General features: G+C 45.9%; 1 protein-coding gene across 1 annotated transcript in view; it reads left to right on the top strand.

Annotated features, from left to right (window-relative positions):
* Positions 1–827: 827 nt before the first annotated feature.
* Grm3 (glutamate metabotropic receptor 3) overlaps positions 828–18,812 on the top strand; it is a 70,950-nt gene continuing 52,965 nt past the window's right edge. The window contains exons 1-2 of the mRNA XM_033758239.1: positions 828–1,429; positions 18,541–18,810. Of these exons, the coding sequence (XP_033614130.1) occupies positions 917–1,429; positions 18,541–18,810 (783 nt within the window). The 5' untranslated portion in view covers positions 828–916. The remainder of the gene's footprint in view (positions 1,430–18,540; positions 18,811–18,812) is intronic.

The following is an 18,812-nucleotide window of genomic DNA, read 5'->3' as shown; positions in this document are numbered from 1 at the left end:
TGAGCATCAGAGGGCTGTGTGGGCAAAGCTGTCAGTTAGTAGGCAACCTAGGGGTCTGGAGCTCTTTAAGTGGCGGTCAAGACTATTAAAACAGAAGAGTTAGCTGAGGAGCTGGGGGCTGGGAGAAAAGGGGAAGTGTAGCTGCTCCGCAGGGCAGTTGGAGAAGAATGAATGGAGAGAAGGTCTCAGGGAGAAGCCTGGGGGAAGCTGTAGCAAGCAGTCATTGTCAGAGTTTCAGTGAAGGCCAAGGAAAATGAGGATCAAAGTGGGCTGACTGGATGCAGAGCCCAGCAAACCAGGAACAGCTTTTTCAAAGAGGCCAAAAGCCCCTGGGCTGGAAGCGGGAGGTGCCAGGTCACGGGACTGTGGTGGAAGGCTGTCTCTGAGGCAGAGGCAGGCAGGAGGAGGGGACATGCTGAGCGGGCTGCATTGTTTTGTACCCGGGTGGGAAGGGGACAGTCCTTAGAGAGGGTGAGTTTACAGGTACAGCTGAGTGAGACGCAGGTTCCCATCTGTGTTGCCACACCACCAAAGCCAGTGCCGGCAGCTCAGGAGAGACAGTACTGACTTGGCACACCCTGTGACCCAAGTCGGGCCACTCGCCTGCTTTGTCCTACTGTCCGCTGCTGTGAGGTGGGAGCACTGACCTCCACACCACAACGTGTCTCCAGGGCCGGGTGGGAGAACTTGGGTGCCTGTGCCATTAGGTGCTTGCATGGTGACCTGAGTCATTACCCCCACCATCTATTTGGGAACCACTGAGGTAAATAAACACTGGTGCTTTCCTGACCATTTGAGCTCATGTAACTCTCATCTCTTAGGGATCTGCTGACCGGCTCTGCTAGTCTGATGCTGCCTTGTTTGAAGGAGAGGCCAAGACCCTGTCTGGAAATGAGAGAGGAGGACTAGGGGCACCATGGGCTCCCCCCGTGCTACCTACCAGAGCCGCAGAGACGGGTTCCTGAAGATGCTGACAAGACTGCAAGTTCTCACCTTGGCTTTGATTTCAAAGGGATTTTTACTCTGTTTAGGGGACCATAACTTTCAGAGGAAGGAGATTAAAATAGAAGGTGACCTTGTTTTGGGGGGCCTGTTTCCTATTAATGAGAAAGGCACTGGGACTGAAGATTGTGGGCGAATCAATGAAGACCGGGGTATCCAGCGCCTGGAGGCCATGCTGTTTGCAATTGATGAGATCAACAAGGACAATTACTTGCTTCCCGGAGTGAAGCTGGGTGTCCACATTCTGGATACATGCTCGAGGGACACCTATGCCCTGGAACAATCCCTGGAGTTTGTCAGGGCCTCGCTGACCAAGGTGGATGAAGCCGAGTACATGTGTCCCGACGGATCCTACGCCATCCAGGAAAACCTCCCTCTGCTCATCGCAGGTGTCATCGGTGGCTCTTACAGCAGTGTCTCCATACAGGTAAGCGATGCCTCTGCTGCTCAGAGGCCCATTTCCTGGTCTGTGTGACTCAAGGAACAAGGGCAGAAAAACTGGGGGATATTAACCATACAATAATATTAATCCCTATGGGCTTGATGAGACAGGTCTTCAGACAGAAGCTTTCTCCATCAATGAAGATTGCTCAGAAGTGTATCAGACAGCTCTTGCAGCAATACAAACTGCTCCCAAAATTCAGAAGCATGTGTGAGTTTGTAAGTCTGAAGATGCTGTAGAGTGCACAGTGGGGGCTGGGCTTGGCTGTGGGTGGCTGTGCACAGGAGGTGTTGCACTCCCCCTACATCACAGGCCAGACCAGCCCAGGCTCCTCCTTCTTGGAGGCCAGCAGAGGGGTGAGCAGATGCAAACTCACCTGTGCAAGCCTCTCTCCAGCTCTGCCTGTGTCGCAACTGCCAGCATCCAGTTCACAGAAGCAACTCTCAGAGATTAGGAGAGGAAAGAACGTCCTGCCTACAGACCAGGCCAAAGTTCCACCCAAGTGTCCTGAGATGAGGTGGTGATGGGAACCACAGGCAGGCCCAACATCCCTAGACCACACCGAAATTTGTGCTAAAGCACCATATTTCATTAAGTTTATTGGTACTTTTTAGGTATACAGTACAGTTACATTCATCATTGGGATCTTGTACCTTTACATGATGTATCTTGGTTCTTATTTTTTCCCCACACCCCTGCCCACCCTTCACCCCATAAAGGACCATTTTATCAGAGACAAAATGTGGAGAGCACCTCAATATATAAACCTCATAATGTATGCAGAAAAGCCAGATAGCTACTACTTTAAAAAAGGGAATGAAAAGAAACCTTTAACACACAAGTTAAACTTGATGAAAAGATAATAATTGGCTCTCACGATTTTGTTAGGAAAAGAAGAATACATCCTTGAAGTCCTTGCAGTTCTCACTTACAGCGCCAGAGAAGGTTAGAAAGAGAAAAGAGCCGCAAAGTCATCCAGCTCGACCTTCTCATTCCCGGTGGGCAAAAAGATGGGATTCGTGCAAGCCCCCATCAGCAGGCAGGACAGGAACTGGAACACAAGCAGATGTTTGTGCTCCTGCGCTCCTTCACCCACTGGGTGCTTCCTGTACATTATTTGAGGATCAGTGTCTCTTCTGGTGAAAGCACTGGTAGTATGCCTGCAGGAGTCACGCACTTTGGCCTCATCCAGATCCCTGTCACCAAAGCCCCACGTGCTAAAGGAAGCAGTACGGGGCCCATGGACTGGCTCTATTTGCATTGGAATTACCTCATTTCTCCATCCTAGATTCGTGGCATTTAAAATTCCATGTATAATTCTGTGCTGTTCTAAATGAGCACTTTCTAATTTCTTTCCTTCTTCAGAGCACACAGTCATATTATGAGTAATTAGGATAATTGCTTTTTCATAAACACCCTTTGACTTCATTAGACAGATAGAAAATATTGCACATCTCAAAGCACATCATGTTCATTTTGTCACTAATTCTATATTCAGATCAGGAGAGATAGAATTCGCCATTTGAGACCAAAGAATTGAAGATACTTATCTGCCACACTCCGGTAATAATTTCACCATTGAATGTCAGTCATTTCATAATCATGTCATTGTATAAAACATGACCACGTATGCTTTCCCTGATGCCTATTTCTCCCACGCAGTGCATGGTCCCTCAGAGCAGATGTGTCCATAATGATTTATCCAAAGCAGAAAACAAGATGGTCCTACCAATAGAGGACCATCTAATTTTATTCCTTTGATACTATACTCACCTCCCAAGAGGTCAAATTGGCCTAGGAAAAATGTGGACTTCTAAAGCCCAGCTATTGTTCCCAAGGAAAGAAGCTTCTTGTTACCCAAAGATCTGGCTCATTATTTAGTTCATGCCATCAAAATCACCATACAATTATGAATGCTGTTGTGGCTTCTGCCTTCCCAGTATAAACACCAAAATTAAAACTTCCATGCCATAAGAGGGCATCACAAAGATCGGAGTATGAATTCTAACTCCACCACTACTGGTCAGCTACAAAATGAGGAAAACAGAGTCTACCTCAAAAACTTGTGAAGATGATAATTTGAGAGAAATCCACCCTCAGTAAAAAATTAGCAGATTCAATAAATGGTTCCTATGATGTCCCTGATTGCAGGAAAAGTCATCAAAAGAGCTCCATGTCTAATGGAACCGTTGCTGGTCCCGTAGTTGACCAGCAGGCCAATCTGTGCAGCATCCCTGTGTGCTCTGCCCTCTGCAGGGGACACTGCACTCCCTCTGGACACAGCCATGAAGTCTGGCTGCAGGCACCACTCTGCAGGCAGCACACACTGCTTCTGAGCATATTTGGGTGGCTAAAGGCTTTGTGCAGACAGAAGGCCACAGGGAGAGGGGCCAGGGGGGCCACTGTGCAAGTGGGACCCCAGATGTGGGGAGGCTGCGGAGTCAGGGCAGACATCCACACAAGAGTGAGAGACGGCGGAGAAGTGGGGATGGAGGGGCTCCCGCTCCCCAGCCCCCACTTTGACTCCTCAGTCCTCTCTAAAGGAAGCCGGGAGCTAGAGCTGCACCTTCCCCTTCTCTCTCATGCCTGCTTTGGTGAGACCTTTCCTCAGAAACCCCAGCACCGTCCATACCCCAGGAACTCCCTGGCTCTGAGAGGTGCTCACTGACTCCGCCTCCCACGGTTGCACGTGAGTGTGCCATGCGTTGCACACATCATACACCTGAGAAGCTCATCCTTTATCCCAGCACTCTGGAAGGCTGAGGCAGGAGAATCACAAGTTCAGGTCTAACTTGTACTTAGCAAGACCCTATCTCAAAATGAAAAATAAAAGCAGACTGAGGATGCAGGTCAGGGTGAAAGTCCTGGGTTCGATCCCCAGTGTCAAAATAAAATAAAATAATGCCCACAAAACAAAAACCATTAGATCCTTGGCAGTTGACTCAGATTTTAGCTCTACATGAAAGATACCACTGATTAGACATCTCCATCCTGACTCCACAGTGCTAAGGGGACAGCTGGTGGATCTGTATGAAGCGCTGCCTTCCTACTTAAATCTATCCCTTCCTCATTTAGGCTCTGATGCCCCTGGACAAGGCCACATGTGAACTTCTAGTCTTATATAGCAGAATTATATCCCAGGCCTTGGGGTACAAAGCCCTTCAGAGAGAGCTGTCTGCTGTTACCTGGGGGACGGACAGCATCAACCCTCACACTTGCTTCGAGTACAAACAGACTGAGCTGGAGAGTATCTCCACCTTAGTAGTCTGGACCCTGCAGCTAGAATGCTCTGTATATGGGGCGATCCTGAGAATCACAGGACAGGTAGCAGGAGCCCAGGCCTCTACCTGTAATATGGCAGCAGCCTGAGCTGTGAGCCCTGAAAGTGTTTCCATAGGTCACCAAGCGACAGAACAGTCTTCTCTCCTCACTGAGAATCACTGATCCAGAGCAAGGTGAATTCAGGGTCAACACAAGAAAGAGTTCTCAGAAATAAAATTGCCTTGAAGGGAGGACACAGAAAGAAGTAAGTTCTGTCACCGGAGCTACTCAAGCACCAGTGGGCCTCTTATTGAGGGTATCACAGCACCACATTAGTATTTGAACTGTGCAGCATTTTTGGATGTTGCCTAAGTTTACACTTATGTGCTGTTTCATCAGAATATCTCGCTGGGTGCCCAGTGATTGGAATGGAAGTGTTTAAATCGTGACAGAAAACAAATAACAGGTATTGTTCCATCAGGATCATTTGGAGTAGAAGTCCAGCCAGTGGCTTCTTAACTTAACTGTGGTAGTGTTTTATAAATTTGGTGAATCAAACATCTCAATTACTTGCATATTATAACTGGAGTACACACAAAATCAGTCTTATCAGAAAATGGGCTTCTGTTAAGCGTATATTTTAGGTGAAGTAGAAACTGCTGTGTAATCTCAATGACATGGGGCAGAGAGAATGTGAAATAGAATTTAAAAACAGTGAAACACTGTACAAGCCCCCCAAGGCACGTATGAGCCATTGGGTAATAACAAAACAGGTGTAAGCCAGGGAGCTGAGTGTCAGCTGACACCGTAAGAACCAGCAGACCAGGAGCCCTTCAGAGTGGTGGAGAGGGGTGGAGGTGACCAGGAAGATGTCCAGCTCTGTGAACAGCAGCCTGCCTGCAAAGTGGCCTGGTGAACTGCTTTCTCTTGGTCTGTAGTGCAGTGTCTACACAGACTTTCAGAGAGGGAAGAGACAGAGCACCTTACACCTCTGTCCTTCTGCCAGCCCACACCTCCAGCCTCAGCTCCAGCCCTCCGCCCACACCCGCCTCCCTTACTCCTCTCAGAACAGGAGTGCTCAGTGGTGTCCTACTCTTCTCCCAAACCACAGCCCACCAGCTCAGAAGCCACATCCATTTGTCCTCGTGTTGCTGGTACCTAGAATAATCCATCTACCAGGCAGGGAGTAAACTCCGGACCAAAGATGGAGCAAGAGAAGCTCTCCCCACCCATTGACTACACAGGCACCTAGGACAGTGCAATTTGAGAGCTGCTCCAGCTCCACTCTGCTGGACCTTGGACCATTTCCTCCAGAGCGGGAAGTGCAAGTCTCAATGGCCAGGTCAGGGATGTGGTCAGGGCCCCTCCTCCGTCCCACTGATCTGTTCCAGGCCGTGTCCACATTGGACCAGGCAGGGCGCCACACCCAGCCAGGGTGTGAGATGCTGTGCTGAGAGCTACAGAGTCCTGTCCCATCCTGAGTGGCAGCTCCAAAAATCCATTTGCTAAATTATCCCAAATGTCTCTACCCTAGAAAAGTAAATAAAACTGATAGCCACCTTCAGTGAGTTCAATGCTGCAAACATAATGGCTACAGTAGGAATGAGTTAGGATTCTATATTTTCAGTGTGCCTTTCTTAAAATTTTCAGCACAGTGATTGACTCTGGGTGCAGGCTGACTTGGCTTCGTTCTGCTCCTCCTTGCCTCTTTCCTCAGGTGTAAGCTGGAAAAACCAGCAGCGCCTCTCTCACTGGGTGACTGTATTTACATGACAAGCAATAAAAATGTACCCCACAGATAAACATCTTAGTAGGTATCATTATGTGTTCATGTTTCCTTTGTTTTGATTCTTCTAACATCTTCAGTCCAAAAGGAATAATTTTAAGGGGAACTCACAGAGGTTAAGAACCAAGTTCAAATTTCTCTCCAAGTATGAGTAGCAAAATCAGCAGGAGAATCACAAAGCTTGTTTCCCACGCTGTGGTCCGGACCCTCCTTCCTACGGTCTGAGCTGCAGAAACCCTTACTCAGAGGCTATCTCAGATGGGATCAGTTATTTATTTCCTTCCCATTCTAAAGCAACCTAGAGAAGATGGGTGCTTTGCAACCTTTCTCTGCTGCTCTTATTTTGCCTCCTGCAAGCGGTGCTCAAGGACTCCATCCCAGGGTGGGAGATACCAGCAGCAGCAATTAAAATGCTCTGCTAACCTCTCTCTGTGGCAGACATTCTCACCAGAGGTAATTAGCTAAGATACACTATTTTCCCTTTGCTTTGGGGTTAATTTGCTTCTTAATTAATTCCCCTTCTGTCATGTGTTTACTTGGAAACTTCTCCAGTGAAAGATATGAGGCCACCATTGGGACCACAGTACCCCAGGCAGCAGATGCCCATGGCTGTGAACAGGCTTACAGTGCAGATCACACACCCATGACCAAGATCATGGCACGGGAAGGAAGGAATGCGGATCACCTCAAGATCTCAGCAAGGGCTTAGGATCACAGATTAATAGGTGAACTAATTGATAGGAGACCCTGGCACCTAGGGCTAACCCTGAGATAAGATTCTGCTCTAAGGACACAAAGTTCCTTTCTGAATCACCACTGACATGTGCCTTTTAAATGGACCAATAAGCACAAGGTTCAGCATTTCAGTGTGGAAAGTAAAAGTGGAAACTTTTAGTAGTTGATAATAATGAATGTCCATTGATTGAATGTAGTAGAAATGCTTCTACTGCTGTATGAAAAGCTGCAGTTGAAAACTCAGAGTATTTTTCCAATTAGCAGACTTTGGGAATTTAGGCACAGTCTGCCCAAAACACCTGCAGTTAAGCTCTAAGCAGCGTTTATACTCCAGGCAGTATATCAGTAGGACTTCAAACACTAAAACTGTAGTACTGCTATTTTTGACATCACCACCTGGTGTATTATAGAAAGCCCTCTGTTACGAGTGGCAAAGCCTTGCTTCTTGCCAGCCCTGTGACTTCACATTCCCACAGAGGGCACAGCTGCACAGGAGTAATGCAAGAGCAGTGATACCTTTGAACATCCTCCTCTGAATCCAGCCCAGATTTCCTTGCAAAAGGTCAGAAAGGCGCAGCATCCTGAGAGATCTGCCATCCCTGCCACAGGGTTGAATTTATAGGGTGGGCATCTGCGGCCTCCAGATCAGCTCCTCCAGTCTGGGTAGAGGCCACCGGGTTCACAAGGAGGCTTCGCCAACTGCGAGTACTCTCTCCCCACGGACCCGCAGGGAGCCGGAGACCCAACTTGCAATTGCTCAGACTTTTGCCGTAAAACCGACTCTGCCAAACGAAAACGTGCATTACCCATAGGTAGCCTGTGTTTACAAAGTAGTTTTAAGGTATTTAATTTGTACAAAACTTATATAAAGGTAACCACACATGCAGACTGGTGTCACCTGGAAAGCTTCAACTGCTGCCAAGGGTTGTATTACTGACTCTCGGCTCTTATTTCTGCATTTTGAAAATCTTTGTGGGATCTTTTCTGAGGTGCTTTCATGAAGTTAAAAGCACTTCAGCCTCTCTACAGTTTCCAACAACTATCATGACTAATGCCCCTCCCTGCTGAGAGGCATTTAAGGTGACCTGGAGTGACACACACTAAAACATAAGTACTCGAGTGATTCTTATCAGCCAAATAAAATAGTTTTAAGAAAGCTCACATTTTTCTCAAAATCTCCAATCTGGACGTTTCTATTACTGTTTCTTTGGTGTTCTGGAATTACAGGCTTCCTGACCTCCAGGTCCAAATCAGAATGGCTGCTTTGTGCATTCCATGACCCCTTCCCAGCTCCCTTTTTAAGTGGGAGGTCATTCACTGCAGTCTTTTATAAAACATAATTTTGGTCATGTTGTTCTCTTACTCAAAAATTTTAGTAGTTTTTTATCTCCAAAGGAATAAAGGTCACAATGCTCACAGCTGCAGACAGAGCCCGCAGCAGGGCAGTCCCACCAGCCCTCCCCACCGTCCGCATTTCTGTTAATCCCGAGCATTTCTGTTAATCCCGAGCATTTCTGTTAATCCCGAGCATTTCTGTTAATCCCGAGCATTTCTGTTAATCCCGAGCATTTCTGTTAATCCCGAGCATTTCTGTTAATCCCGAGCATTTCTGTTAATCCCGAGAGGCACCGGGCATCCTGACGGCACTGGGACCTGGCCCTGCTGAAGTTAACGTGCACTGTCCTCCCTCTGTGTGTTCTCTTTTCTACCTAAAGACATCCTTTTTGCCTTCTCTGCCTGGCAGACTTGCACTTCTTCCTCAAGATCAAGCCTAGACGCCGCGGCCCACTGTGCCTTCCGAGTGGGTGCAGCAGCCACTCCCTGAGTTTCTAGGCGCTCGACCCGTACACCTCGAAGCGTGACCTTTGGCGGTGTGTCATTGTCTCTTGGAAGACTGCAGCCTCCTGGAGGACAGGAGGGGTGAGCTGCTCTTCCAGGAAAATCTACACTGGGAGGAAGGTCATGTGTCACTGACATTAACTGGTTTGAACCCTGTTAGGCATGCACATCTCTTTCAAAGCGTTTACTACACATGTGCCAGCCGGTGAGCTGTGTGCTTCACGTGTGTTACCACTTTAAACCTGACATCATTTCCTACACCAGGGGCTCCTGTGTCTCCCTTTCCATGGAAGAAGAAAATTAAGTTTAGGAGTTAAACTCGGCTGACTAAGGTCACCCAGCTGGTGACCTGGGTTTGCGATGCAGCCTGTGTGGTGCCAGCCCTGTGCAAGGGGCCTCACATCCCGGCTCCTGCTGTGCCTGGTGGCTCTTGAGGTGAGGGACCATTAACTGTTCCCTTTGCTACAGATAATACCAGGTCCAGCCCGTGCCCTAATGACTGCAGGACCTCATTTAGTAATCATATGACGAAAGTTTGGGTGTCAGGCTTTGCTCCCCTTGATTTTTCATCCTTTGCTTAAAAACCAACAAGTACCAACAAGTACTTTTATGAAGAAACCTGTTTTTGACATATTTTGTTATAAACGTGACTTCAGGGGACAATGAAAAATATGGATTAGTTCAACTTGTGACTCTTAAATATTTAAGAGATATTGTCGAAAGTAACCATCCAAGGCACTGAAAGATGTGTCTGACAAGTCTTCTGGTGTCCGGTCACCCTGGAGCCAGGCTTCCTGGCCACCAGTTACTCTGGACAGAATAGGGCAGGGAGCTTTTTTGATCTCGTTGCTGGTGGCTGGGACCAAACCAGTTCCATTCCATGATATTTCTTAAAACTTACTTCATGCAGAAAAGGGCAGCTGAACATGGATTACATGGACACCATGCCCTCTCTTTGTGTCTGGTACATGCCAGAATACCAAATTGGAAATGCTATCCCTAAGTTAGTGCCTTTCAGGAAATGAGCAAGACAGACACCTGTTGATGGCAATGGCACTGTCACAGAGGAAAGCCTGACATGCCTTCTGATGCCTGTCTTCAGAAATCAAGTGGCTCAAGGCGTCCTTTCGGGTTTAGGCATCTCTCAAGCTCAATGATGAGCTTTGAGAATACCAAAGTAGATAGCAAGGGCTGCTATTCACTGATTCCTTGCTTTCATATGAAGAAAATGAAAGGATATGACAATATGGATGGCAAACCACAGCTGCTGAGTGCAGTGACTTCAGGAGAGATTGGGATAGTAATCAGGGAAATTATGAGCTGGTTTTGAGGGTTTCTGCCAAGGTGCATGAGTTCTCAGAATGGTTGTAGAACATCCCTGGGACCACATCATGCTGCCCAATGGGTAAGGCAATATAGATGCTGGAGCTGTGTTGCTTTCTAGGCCTCTGCCATGTAACTTTTGCAGATTACATTGAGCACACTGGCATGTGCATACTCTGTTGCATGATTTCCTAAGTCAGGTTTAACATGCTCTCCAGTAAACTGTTTTCACAGGAAATGTTTCCAGATGTTCTGCAGGTAGTACAGCAAAAAAGGCAAGAAATGATAAGTGAGTTATCCTTCCTGCAATAACAATATGATTGGCATCCTTTATGAGTGGATAACGTGTGATGTGAACAGCTTGAATTCCTCAGGCAGATTCTCGACTTCATCCCACCTCCACTTCCAGTTTAAAATACAATCCAATCTGAGCTTTTATACAGCTTCTGGATTAACTTGGTCTCATAGGAAGGATACAAGGTTTCCTAACCTCATGACTTAGAGTGTTCATTTAACAATATGGGTCAAGGGGGAGCGACATGAGGCGCTCTGGGGCCCTCTTCCAGGCTCATACATAAGCATTTAATTAAAAGAACTCAGCCAAACTTTCAGCACTTCATCATGACAAAACAAATACAACTGTAGCCCCAGGAAATGTGAAGTGCACAGAAGACAAAGGCAAACCCAGGAAGGAAAACCAAATCTCCACGTTCTGGGCCAGCAACATGGGTTCCTTTGTCAAACATATGTAGCTCATCTCTGCAAATAGCATTTTTCTTGGGAGTAGGCATTCAATGCCTCTTTGTGATCTGGAAGCTTTATAGCTAACATAGGTCCACAAAAAAGCCAGCTGCTATTGTTCTCTTCAATGCACTAGAATGGGCTCAGAAGCCAGCAGCTACAAAATTTCTGAGAAGACTTGAGTGGGAAATCATAGAGTCACTTTAGTGGAAACTCATTTATGCTGCACTCAAAATGCAGAGTCCCTTGTTTCTCATTGGAAAAGTACATGGCATTGTGTCATCAACAAGATAAGAAGCTCACATCTGAAACAGGCATGTCAGAGGACCCTGAGTATGAAGCGACCACAGGACTGACAGCCATGCACAGATGACTGAAATTCTCCACTGACACTATCATTTCACAAGATGAACAACCGCAGATAACCTGAGGCCTTTTCCCGGAGTTCAAAGCCCTGCCCTCATGATCAGGGCAGGGCTGGAATAAAGCATGGCACCTACAGACCTAAAGAGGAGTCCCTTCCCTACTACAGACGGTAAAGAGGAGCGAGACTCTCACTGAAGTTTGTGCATAACTCAAAACTCCCATCAGCAAGCAAGCAGGGCTTGGGTGCCTGCAGTGATGTCACTCCACACTGACTGTCATTATGGAAATATACAATTTTCTATGTTCCCAAAGCAACAGTGATCAGGGAGTGGGAGGCACACGCTCTGAGAGTTCCCTGCTTATGTGTCTTGCATAGGATGTGTCGGTCTCCAGACGATGCCTGCCTGACCAGCAAACTAGCATCAGTTCATGCAGTGAAGGCTGCCTTAGCTGTCCATCTGTTTGAACCCTACTTCAGCGGGGTGAGGTGTGAAGACTAAAACTTTACAATAAGCCCTTTAGCTTGCTTTCCTCAGAATACAACGCCATTCCCAGCCATAGGGGAGCCAGTAGGAATAAGGACAGCTCCAGTTGATATAATTTTGACTTCCTTTCATTTACTGCTAGTTTATACAGTGATAACATGCAGAAACTCATATCAATGGGAGGAAAATACTGAAAGTTCCTACAAGTCTACCCCAGCTCCTTGCCTTATTTGCAATCTTATTTTGGTGAAAACTTGCAAAAGGTTTGGAAAAATCCACAGGGCACAACAGTTTTGGACAACAGCATTCCACTGCCTGCCAGTAGCCAGCTTCCTCTTCACCACAGAAACTGTCGCTGTACTTAAGGAAGGTTACCTGCTAGAGAAGAAAGTCTCCCGTGCCTTTCGCAATTCATCTGGCCCCTTTGCCCAAGATCAAATAACTAAATATGTCCGGTGATGTTTCTATATCCTCTGTTCTGTTCCATTGATCTGCATCTGTTTTTGTTCCAGTGTAATGCTGTTTTTTCACTGTTGCTTTGCAGTGTAGCTTGAAGTCAGGTATTTTGACGTCTCCTGCTTTGCTCTTATTGCTCAAGATTGCTTTTGCTGTTCTGGGTCTCTTCTGGTTCCATATGAATTTTAGGGTTGTTTTCTCTAGGTCTTAGAAGGATGTTGTTGGTATTTTGTTTGGGACTGCAGTGAATCTGTGTAACAGTTTGGGATTAGGGGATTTGGGCTCTTTGGCCACTAGGACAATATTGATTCTGCCTATCCAGAAGCAGGGACATCTTTCTGTTTTCTGATGTCCTTTTCAATCTCTCTTTTCAGAGTGCTGTAATTTTCTTTGTAGATGTCCTTCCCTTCCTTGCTTAGGTTAATATCTAGGTATTTCATTTCTTGACATTACCATGAATGGTACTATTTTCATAATTTTCTACTCACTGAGTTCATTATTGGTGTGAACAATGATATTGATTTTTGCGTGTTGATTTTGTATCTTGCTACATTGCTAAAGCTGTAATTAATTCTAGGAGTTTTTGGTGGCCTTCTATAAAGAGTATCATGTCATCTTTAAATAATGATAATGTGAGCTCTTCCTTCTTACATGTATTCCTTTTATTTCTCTCTCTTGCCTAATTGCTCTGGCTATGTTGAGTAGGAGTGGTGATAGTGGGCATCTTTGTTTTGTTCCCAACTTTGGAAGGAATGCTTTTAGTTTTCCTCCAATTAAAATAATATTTCCTGTTGGTTTGTTATAAATATCATTTATCAAATTCAGGTATGGTCCTTCTATATCTGTTTTCTTCAGGGTTTTTATCAGGAAAGGGTGTTGATTTCTGTCAAAAGGCTTTTCTGCAGGTATTGACATGATCATGGGATGTTTCAACTTGCTTCTGTTTATGTGATATACTAAATTTACTGATTCATGTACGTTGACCCACCCTTGCATCTCTGTGATAAAACCTACTTGGTCATGCAGTATGATCTTTTTTATGATGGGCCACATTCTATTTGCTAACATCTTGTTGAAGATTTTCACGTCTATGTTCATTAAGGAGGTTGGCCTGTAGTTTTTCTTTTTTAGTTAGATCTTTATCTGGTTTTGGAATCTGAGTAATCCTATCCCCATAAATGCATTTGGAAGCATTCCATCCCCTTCAGTTACTTTGAAGAGTGTGCATAGTTTAGGTGCTATGACATCCTTAAAGGTTTTGTAGAATTCAGCCATGAACCCATCAGGTGCTGGACTTTTCTTAGTTGGTAGATTCTTTATTTCTATCTCAACTTCACTGCTTGTTATTAGCTTGTTTAGTACTTTTTTGACCTCTTGAATTAGCTTTTGTAATTTGAGTCTAGGAATTTGTCCATTTCTTCAAATGTTTCTAATCTTTTAGGATATAATTTTTCTTAATGGTATTTGTGGTCATTTCATCTTTTTTGTTTATAATTTCATTGATGTGAGTCTATCCTGATTCTTGCTAAGTCTGGCTACAGGCTTATCTATTTTGCTTATTCTTTTGAAAAAATCAGCTCCTCCATTTGCTTCTTTGTATTACTTTTCAATCTCGATTTCATTGATTCATGCTCTTCTCACCTTGGGTTTAGAAGTGGATTTTTGTTTTTCAAGTATCTTCAGGTTTCTCCTGAGTTTATTTATTTGAGCTTGTTCTGCTTGCTTAAGGTAAACGTTATCTGGTTCATTTCTGGATGTTTGTGTGCTATTAGAAAACTGTGCTAGAAAATTACCAAAACCACATTGTGGTTACTGATTTTTATTTCCTGAATTGGCCCTTCTTCCTCCTCTGTCACCCTCAGACAGTCCATCATTGATTTCTCAGATTACTGACAATCCCATAATTTAATCAGCAAATCATTTCAGAATTCAATGCTAAAGGCAAACTCAATATGATTTTGAACTGTCTTACTCTGATGCGAAATAACCTTTTCATACTAGTTATACTGCCATTTCTGTTAGGATACATCCTTAATGGGGAAAATAAGGACAAAGAAGGGCCTGAGCAGTGTCTTTCTTTTACTTATATGGAATCAATTTCCCCAACCACTGCTCCCACTTCTTCCTACCAAATCTCCTGAAACATAATTTCAAAACAAAACAATAACCACAAAAATAATTTTGCCAATTTCCACATTCTGTACCTTGGTCTCTGACCCTCACAGGCTCATGATGACCCACACACCTACAAAACCTACTCGTCAGTAGCTCTCTGAACAGCTACATCCCAAGGCAGCCCAAGATCCCCAAGTGGTTTCTGAAGTCTGTCTTCTCTGTCTTGTGTCCATCCTGTATTTTATGTATTGTTTCTCTTCCCTCTCCATTCTTCCTCTCTCCCCTGAGCTATATTCCTTTTTAGAATCTGGATCTATGTGGAGCATATCTCTACTTTTAAAACTTTTTAGGAAAAACATATATAACTAGCTTCTGTTTTACCTTCCTCCACTCCTACTAATAATAACATAATTGTGTAACTTCCTTCCAAAATTTCACATTACTTCCTCATCCTAAAATGATTCTTCCTTTATTATTCAAGATGATGTCCAGTGTAGGAGTTTCTGTTACTTCTCCATGCTTTCTCAGGGAAACCATATGGCAGGAAAGTCTCAAACGCCCAACCTTATGACAAATGAAATGAGAACACCAGCTGACAACTCCCTAGGCATTCCCAACCCTTGTTTAAAACTTTACAGTAAAAGGAAAGCAACTGCAACGGCAACTGGGCACCCGTGGTGGACATCATAGCTCTGCTTCTCTTCCCTTCTCCATGCTTCTGACCTGATGTCTTCCGTGCTGAAGTCGCAGGTCTCGGGTCACATCAGAGGCAGAGAGGAATTGTGAAGGACAGTTATGACACTTCAAATAGAAGAACCTGCCTTTACACCTGGACATTCTGACCAGATAATGCTTGTTTCTCTGCCAAGCTGAGCTCAGTGTGTGCATATTAAAATGGAGATTATAATATCGACCACAAAAGGTTGTCTGTGAATACCAAAGAAAACATACACAAATACTGAGTACACTGATGACCGGCTTTGCAACAGAATACATTTTTAAATGCATAAACTGATCTATGAGCATCGTTCTCTAGAACTCAGGCTGAATGGAGCATGGGTGGGAAAGAAACAGCTTCCGTGATGTTTACTTCTAGATGAAACATTTTTATCTTCTAAATCTAAAGAAACCAATTCTAAAAGTAACAAGTCCCTATGATAAAAGTACCTGAACATTTTGCTTTGCTCTTCATTTGTATTAAATGTTTCTAATGAAACTGCAAATCCTGACTTTGAATTCTTTTATTGCTCCGTGGTGTTGAAGACACGATACAACTGAGATGGCAGTGTTCCATCTTCACATTCCAACGCACCGGACGTGCTACTTCTTTCTAGGGCTGGCTGTGATCCCCTCGTGAGAGCCCATACATGGGGTGTGCACAGCCATCCTTGAAAGGGTGACACTCTACTGCTCCGTCCTGGCCCACACCTTCCCCGGCGGGCTGCCGCTCAGCATGGCCCTTCGGTGTGCAGCAATCTTTCTATATCGCCCTCCTTCCATGCCACTCACTTTCCCACGTAGAAGCCTTGACTAGATGGTTCTTGGATACACTGTGGAGGAGGACACGAAGCCCCAGGACCCTACCAGTCAAAGACAAGAACTTATCTTCCTCAGCAGCGTTTCATTCCTTCTACTTCTCTGGGGGAAGAAGGTTTTGGTGGGAAGGATCCTTTCATTGGGATTTCAACCTGCCAGGAAATAATGTCTCTGGGTATTTTTTAGGTCCTTTCTTTCTCCATCTCCCCAAGTTGGTCAGGTCCAGATAAATATAACTTGAAAATCAGAAACTGGTACATCAAGAAGAGTGGACCTATCAGTGGTCCCCAGAAAGTCAGTGATCATGTCTCTACAGACACGCTTCCATTGCCACACCTCCATCGGGGCATGGACCCAACAGGAGCCAGCTCCTCAGGGTGACAACGCCTGCTGCTTCGATCTGGCCGAGAACACAAGCAGTGCCCCTTCTCAACTGAGGCAGGGCAGGCCTTCGTGTCCAGACTCTTGACCCCAAGGAAACAAGTGGTACATGGTGCACCAGCCTTCACCTACCTATTCATTTACCACCCACTCCATTGCTGAATATTTGCCCCTATCTCGGAATACCAGATGCAGCCAGGATGTGGGGCTCTGATCATTACACTGTGTGCCATGCTCCAGACTGTTCTGCTTGTGGCTGAGTGAAAGGTACAGGATTTGAAATGAGATGTGTTTTAGTTGCTCTAGGTATATCCAGAACAAGATTGCTCAGCAGGCCAGGTCTCTGATAATATGCTGTGGCTGGATACAGGCTCAGTTACTGGTTCCTCTGCCACAGACACAATGATTAATCAGAACTCGGGCATCAGTTGCTTTGTGATGCCCGTCCTCTTTGCCGACAGCTGTCTATTTCAAGCTGTTGCTGCCTCCTACTAAATATGAAAGTGAAACCACAATTTCCAGAAGGAAAATTTTGAAGTGTTCATACTTATTCCAATGCACACAGTGTATACTGAGATACATATTCAAGTTATTTTTATTAAGGTCCACTTAGAATACCATATACATAAAGTCAGTAAGGGCTGGGGATTTGGCTCAGTGCTTCTGCTGCTTGCCTCACAAGCGCAAGGGCCTGAGTTTGATCCCCAGTACCAAAAAAAGTCAATATACAGAGATTTCAGAAGCCAGGAAAAATACAAATAATTTTTTTGGCATACACATACTGTCAGTTACAAACATGCAAACATATATTTCTTCAAATACTCTAGGCCATGCTCCTTAATGAAATGTCATTTTCCTTTTTATTCTACAATAAATAAAACCAGTGAAATACTGTTGATAGCTGACTTATTAGACATTTTAAAAATCTGATTCAGAGTCGGATTTAAATATTTTGAAGTAGGTGATTCATTCTTAGCAATGTCCTCAGTACTTCCTTACTTGTTTTTTAATAAAAAATCCCATAAAAGTAGTGTACTTATATAATTTCATTGTCCAAATATAATAAAATTTTAAGTAAAAGAAAAGTTGGTCAAGTTTTCAGAAGTCTTGAAAAGCATATGCCTCAAATTTAGAATGGGCCAAATGGAATTTCAATAGAACTGATTTTTTTCTTAACCTAGATAATAAATGTCTAATTTGGACTGTCCATGTGGCACACAGTTCCCAAATTAAGCTCTTTCAGAGGCTGGCATTTTTAGCAAAAGAAGGGGAGGTGAGAATTAAACACAGGGCCCCTTCCATACAACCACAGTCAGGTTGTCTAAAACCTGAGTGTGGCCAATTCATGTGGCTCCTCGTCTGAGTTGAGTGGGACTCTAAGAGGCTACGACCACCACCCAGGGCAGGTGGACGTTTTCCCATGGAGATCCAGCAGAGTCTAGGAAGGCCTTGGCATGGCCTTTCTGGGTCTGCAGGACGCTCTGTCCAGTGCACAGGTCTGGCTGGGGGCCTGCTCCAATGTCTAAGGGAGGTGCCCAGATTGCGCCTGTGCATATCTGGGAAGTTCTACCGGGTGCCTCGGAAGGGCTTGGCGCAGCTCAGGACTGGACAAGAGCTGTGCTCAGTGGAGCGCCCAGGCATCTCAGGGATTGTCCTGGGCAGCTTCCGGGAGTCGTTCAGATAGGTGTCCAGGGAGCCCCTGGTACATCTCAGGGGCCGCCCAGGTCCATGTCCGGGCTGAGCCTGCGGCTCCCCTGGGAAGGTCCACGGTGGTGTGCAGCAGCGGAGCTTGGGCGTCTCAGGGATGGTCCCAGGCAGTGTCCAGGGAGGACCTGGCCCGGTTCTCAGGGTCCCAAGTCAGAGATGGTCCGGGTGTCCCGTGAGCACCTGACACGTCTCAGGGAGCGTCCACGTGTCCAGGGAGCACTCCGCCTGCGTCTCGGGCTCTGTCGTCGGACGCCCACAAGACTGAGGCGCAGAGGGCGTTCCGCGTCTGGGGACCTCGGGCTCGGGGTGGGTCGCCGTCGGCCCGACCTGAGATCCCGCACGCCTCCCTGCCCCTCTCCCCGCAGGTGGCCAACCTGCTGCGACTCTTCCGCATCCCCCAGGTGAGCTACGCCTCTACCAGCGCCAAGCTCAGCGACAAGTCCCGCTACGACTACTTCGCGCGCACCGTGCCGCCCGACTTCTACCAGGCCAAGGCGATGGCCGAGATCCTGCGCTTCTTCAACTGGACCTACGTGTCCACCGTGGCGTCGGAGGGCGACTACGGCGAGACAGGCATGGAGGCTTTCGAGCAGGAGGCGCGGCGCCGGCGCATCTGCGTGGCGGCGGCCGAGAAGGT

The sequence above is a fragment of the Fukomys damarensis genome, unplaced genomic scaffold, assembly GCF_012274545.1.
Source record: "Fukomys damarensis isolate Sample0158 unplaced genomic scaffold, DMR_v1.0_HiC HiC_scaffold_4, whole genome shotgun sequence".
Lineage (NCBI taxonomy): Eukaryota > Metazoa > Chordata > Mammalia > Rodentia > Bathyergidae > Fukomys > Fukomys damarensis.
The sequence above is the reverse complement of the archived record's forward strand: the minus strand, read 5'-3'. Positions and strand labels throughout refer to the sequence as shown.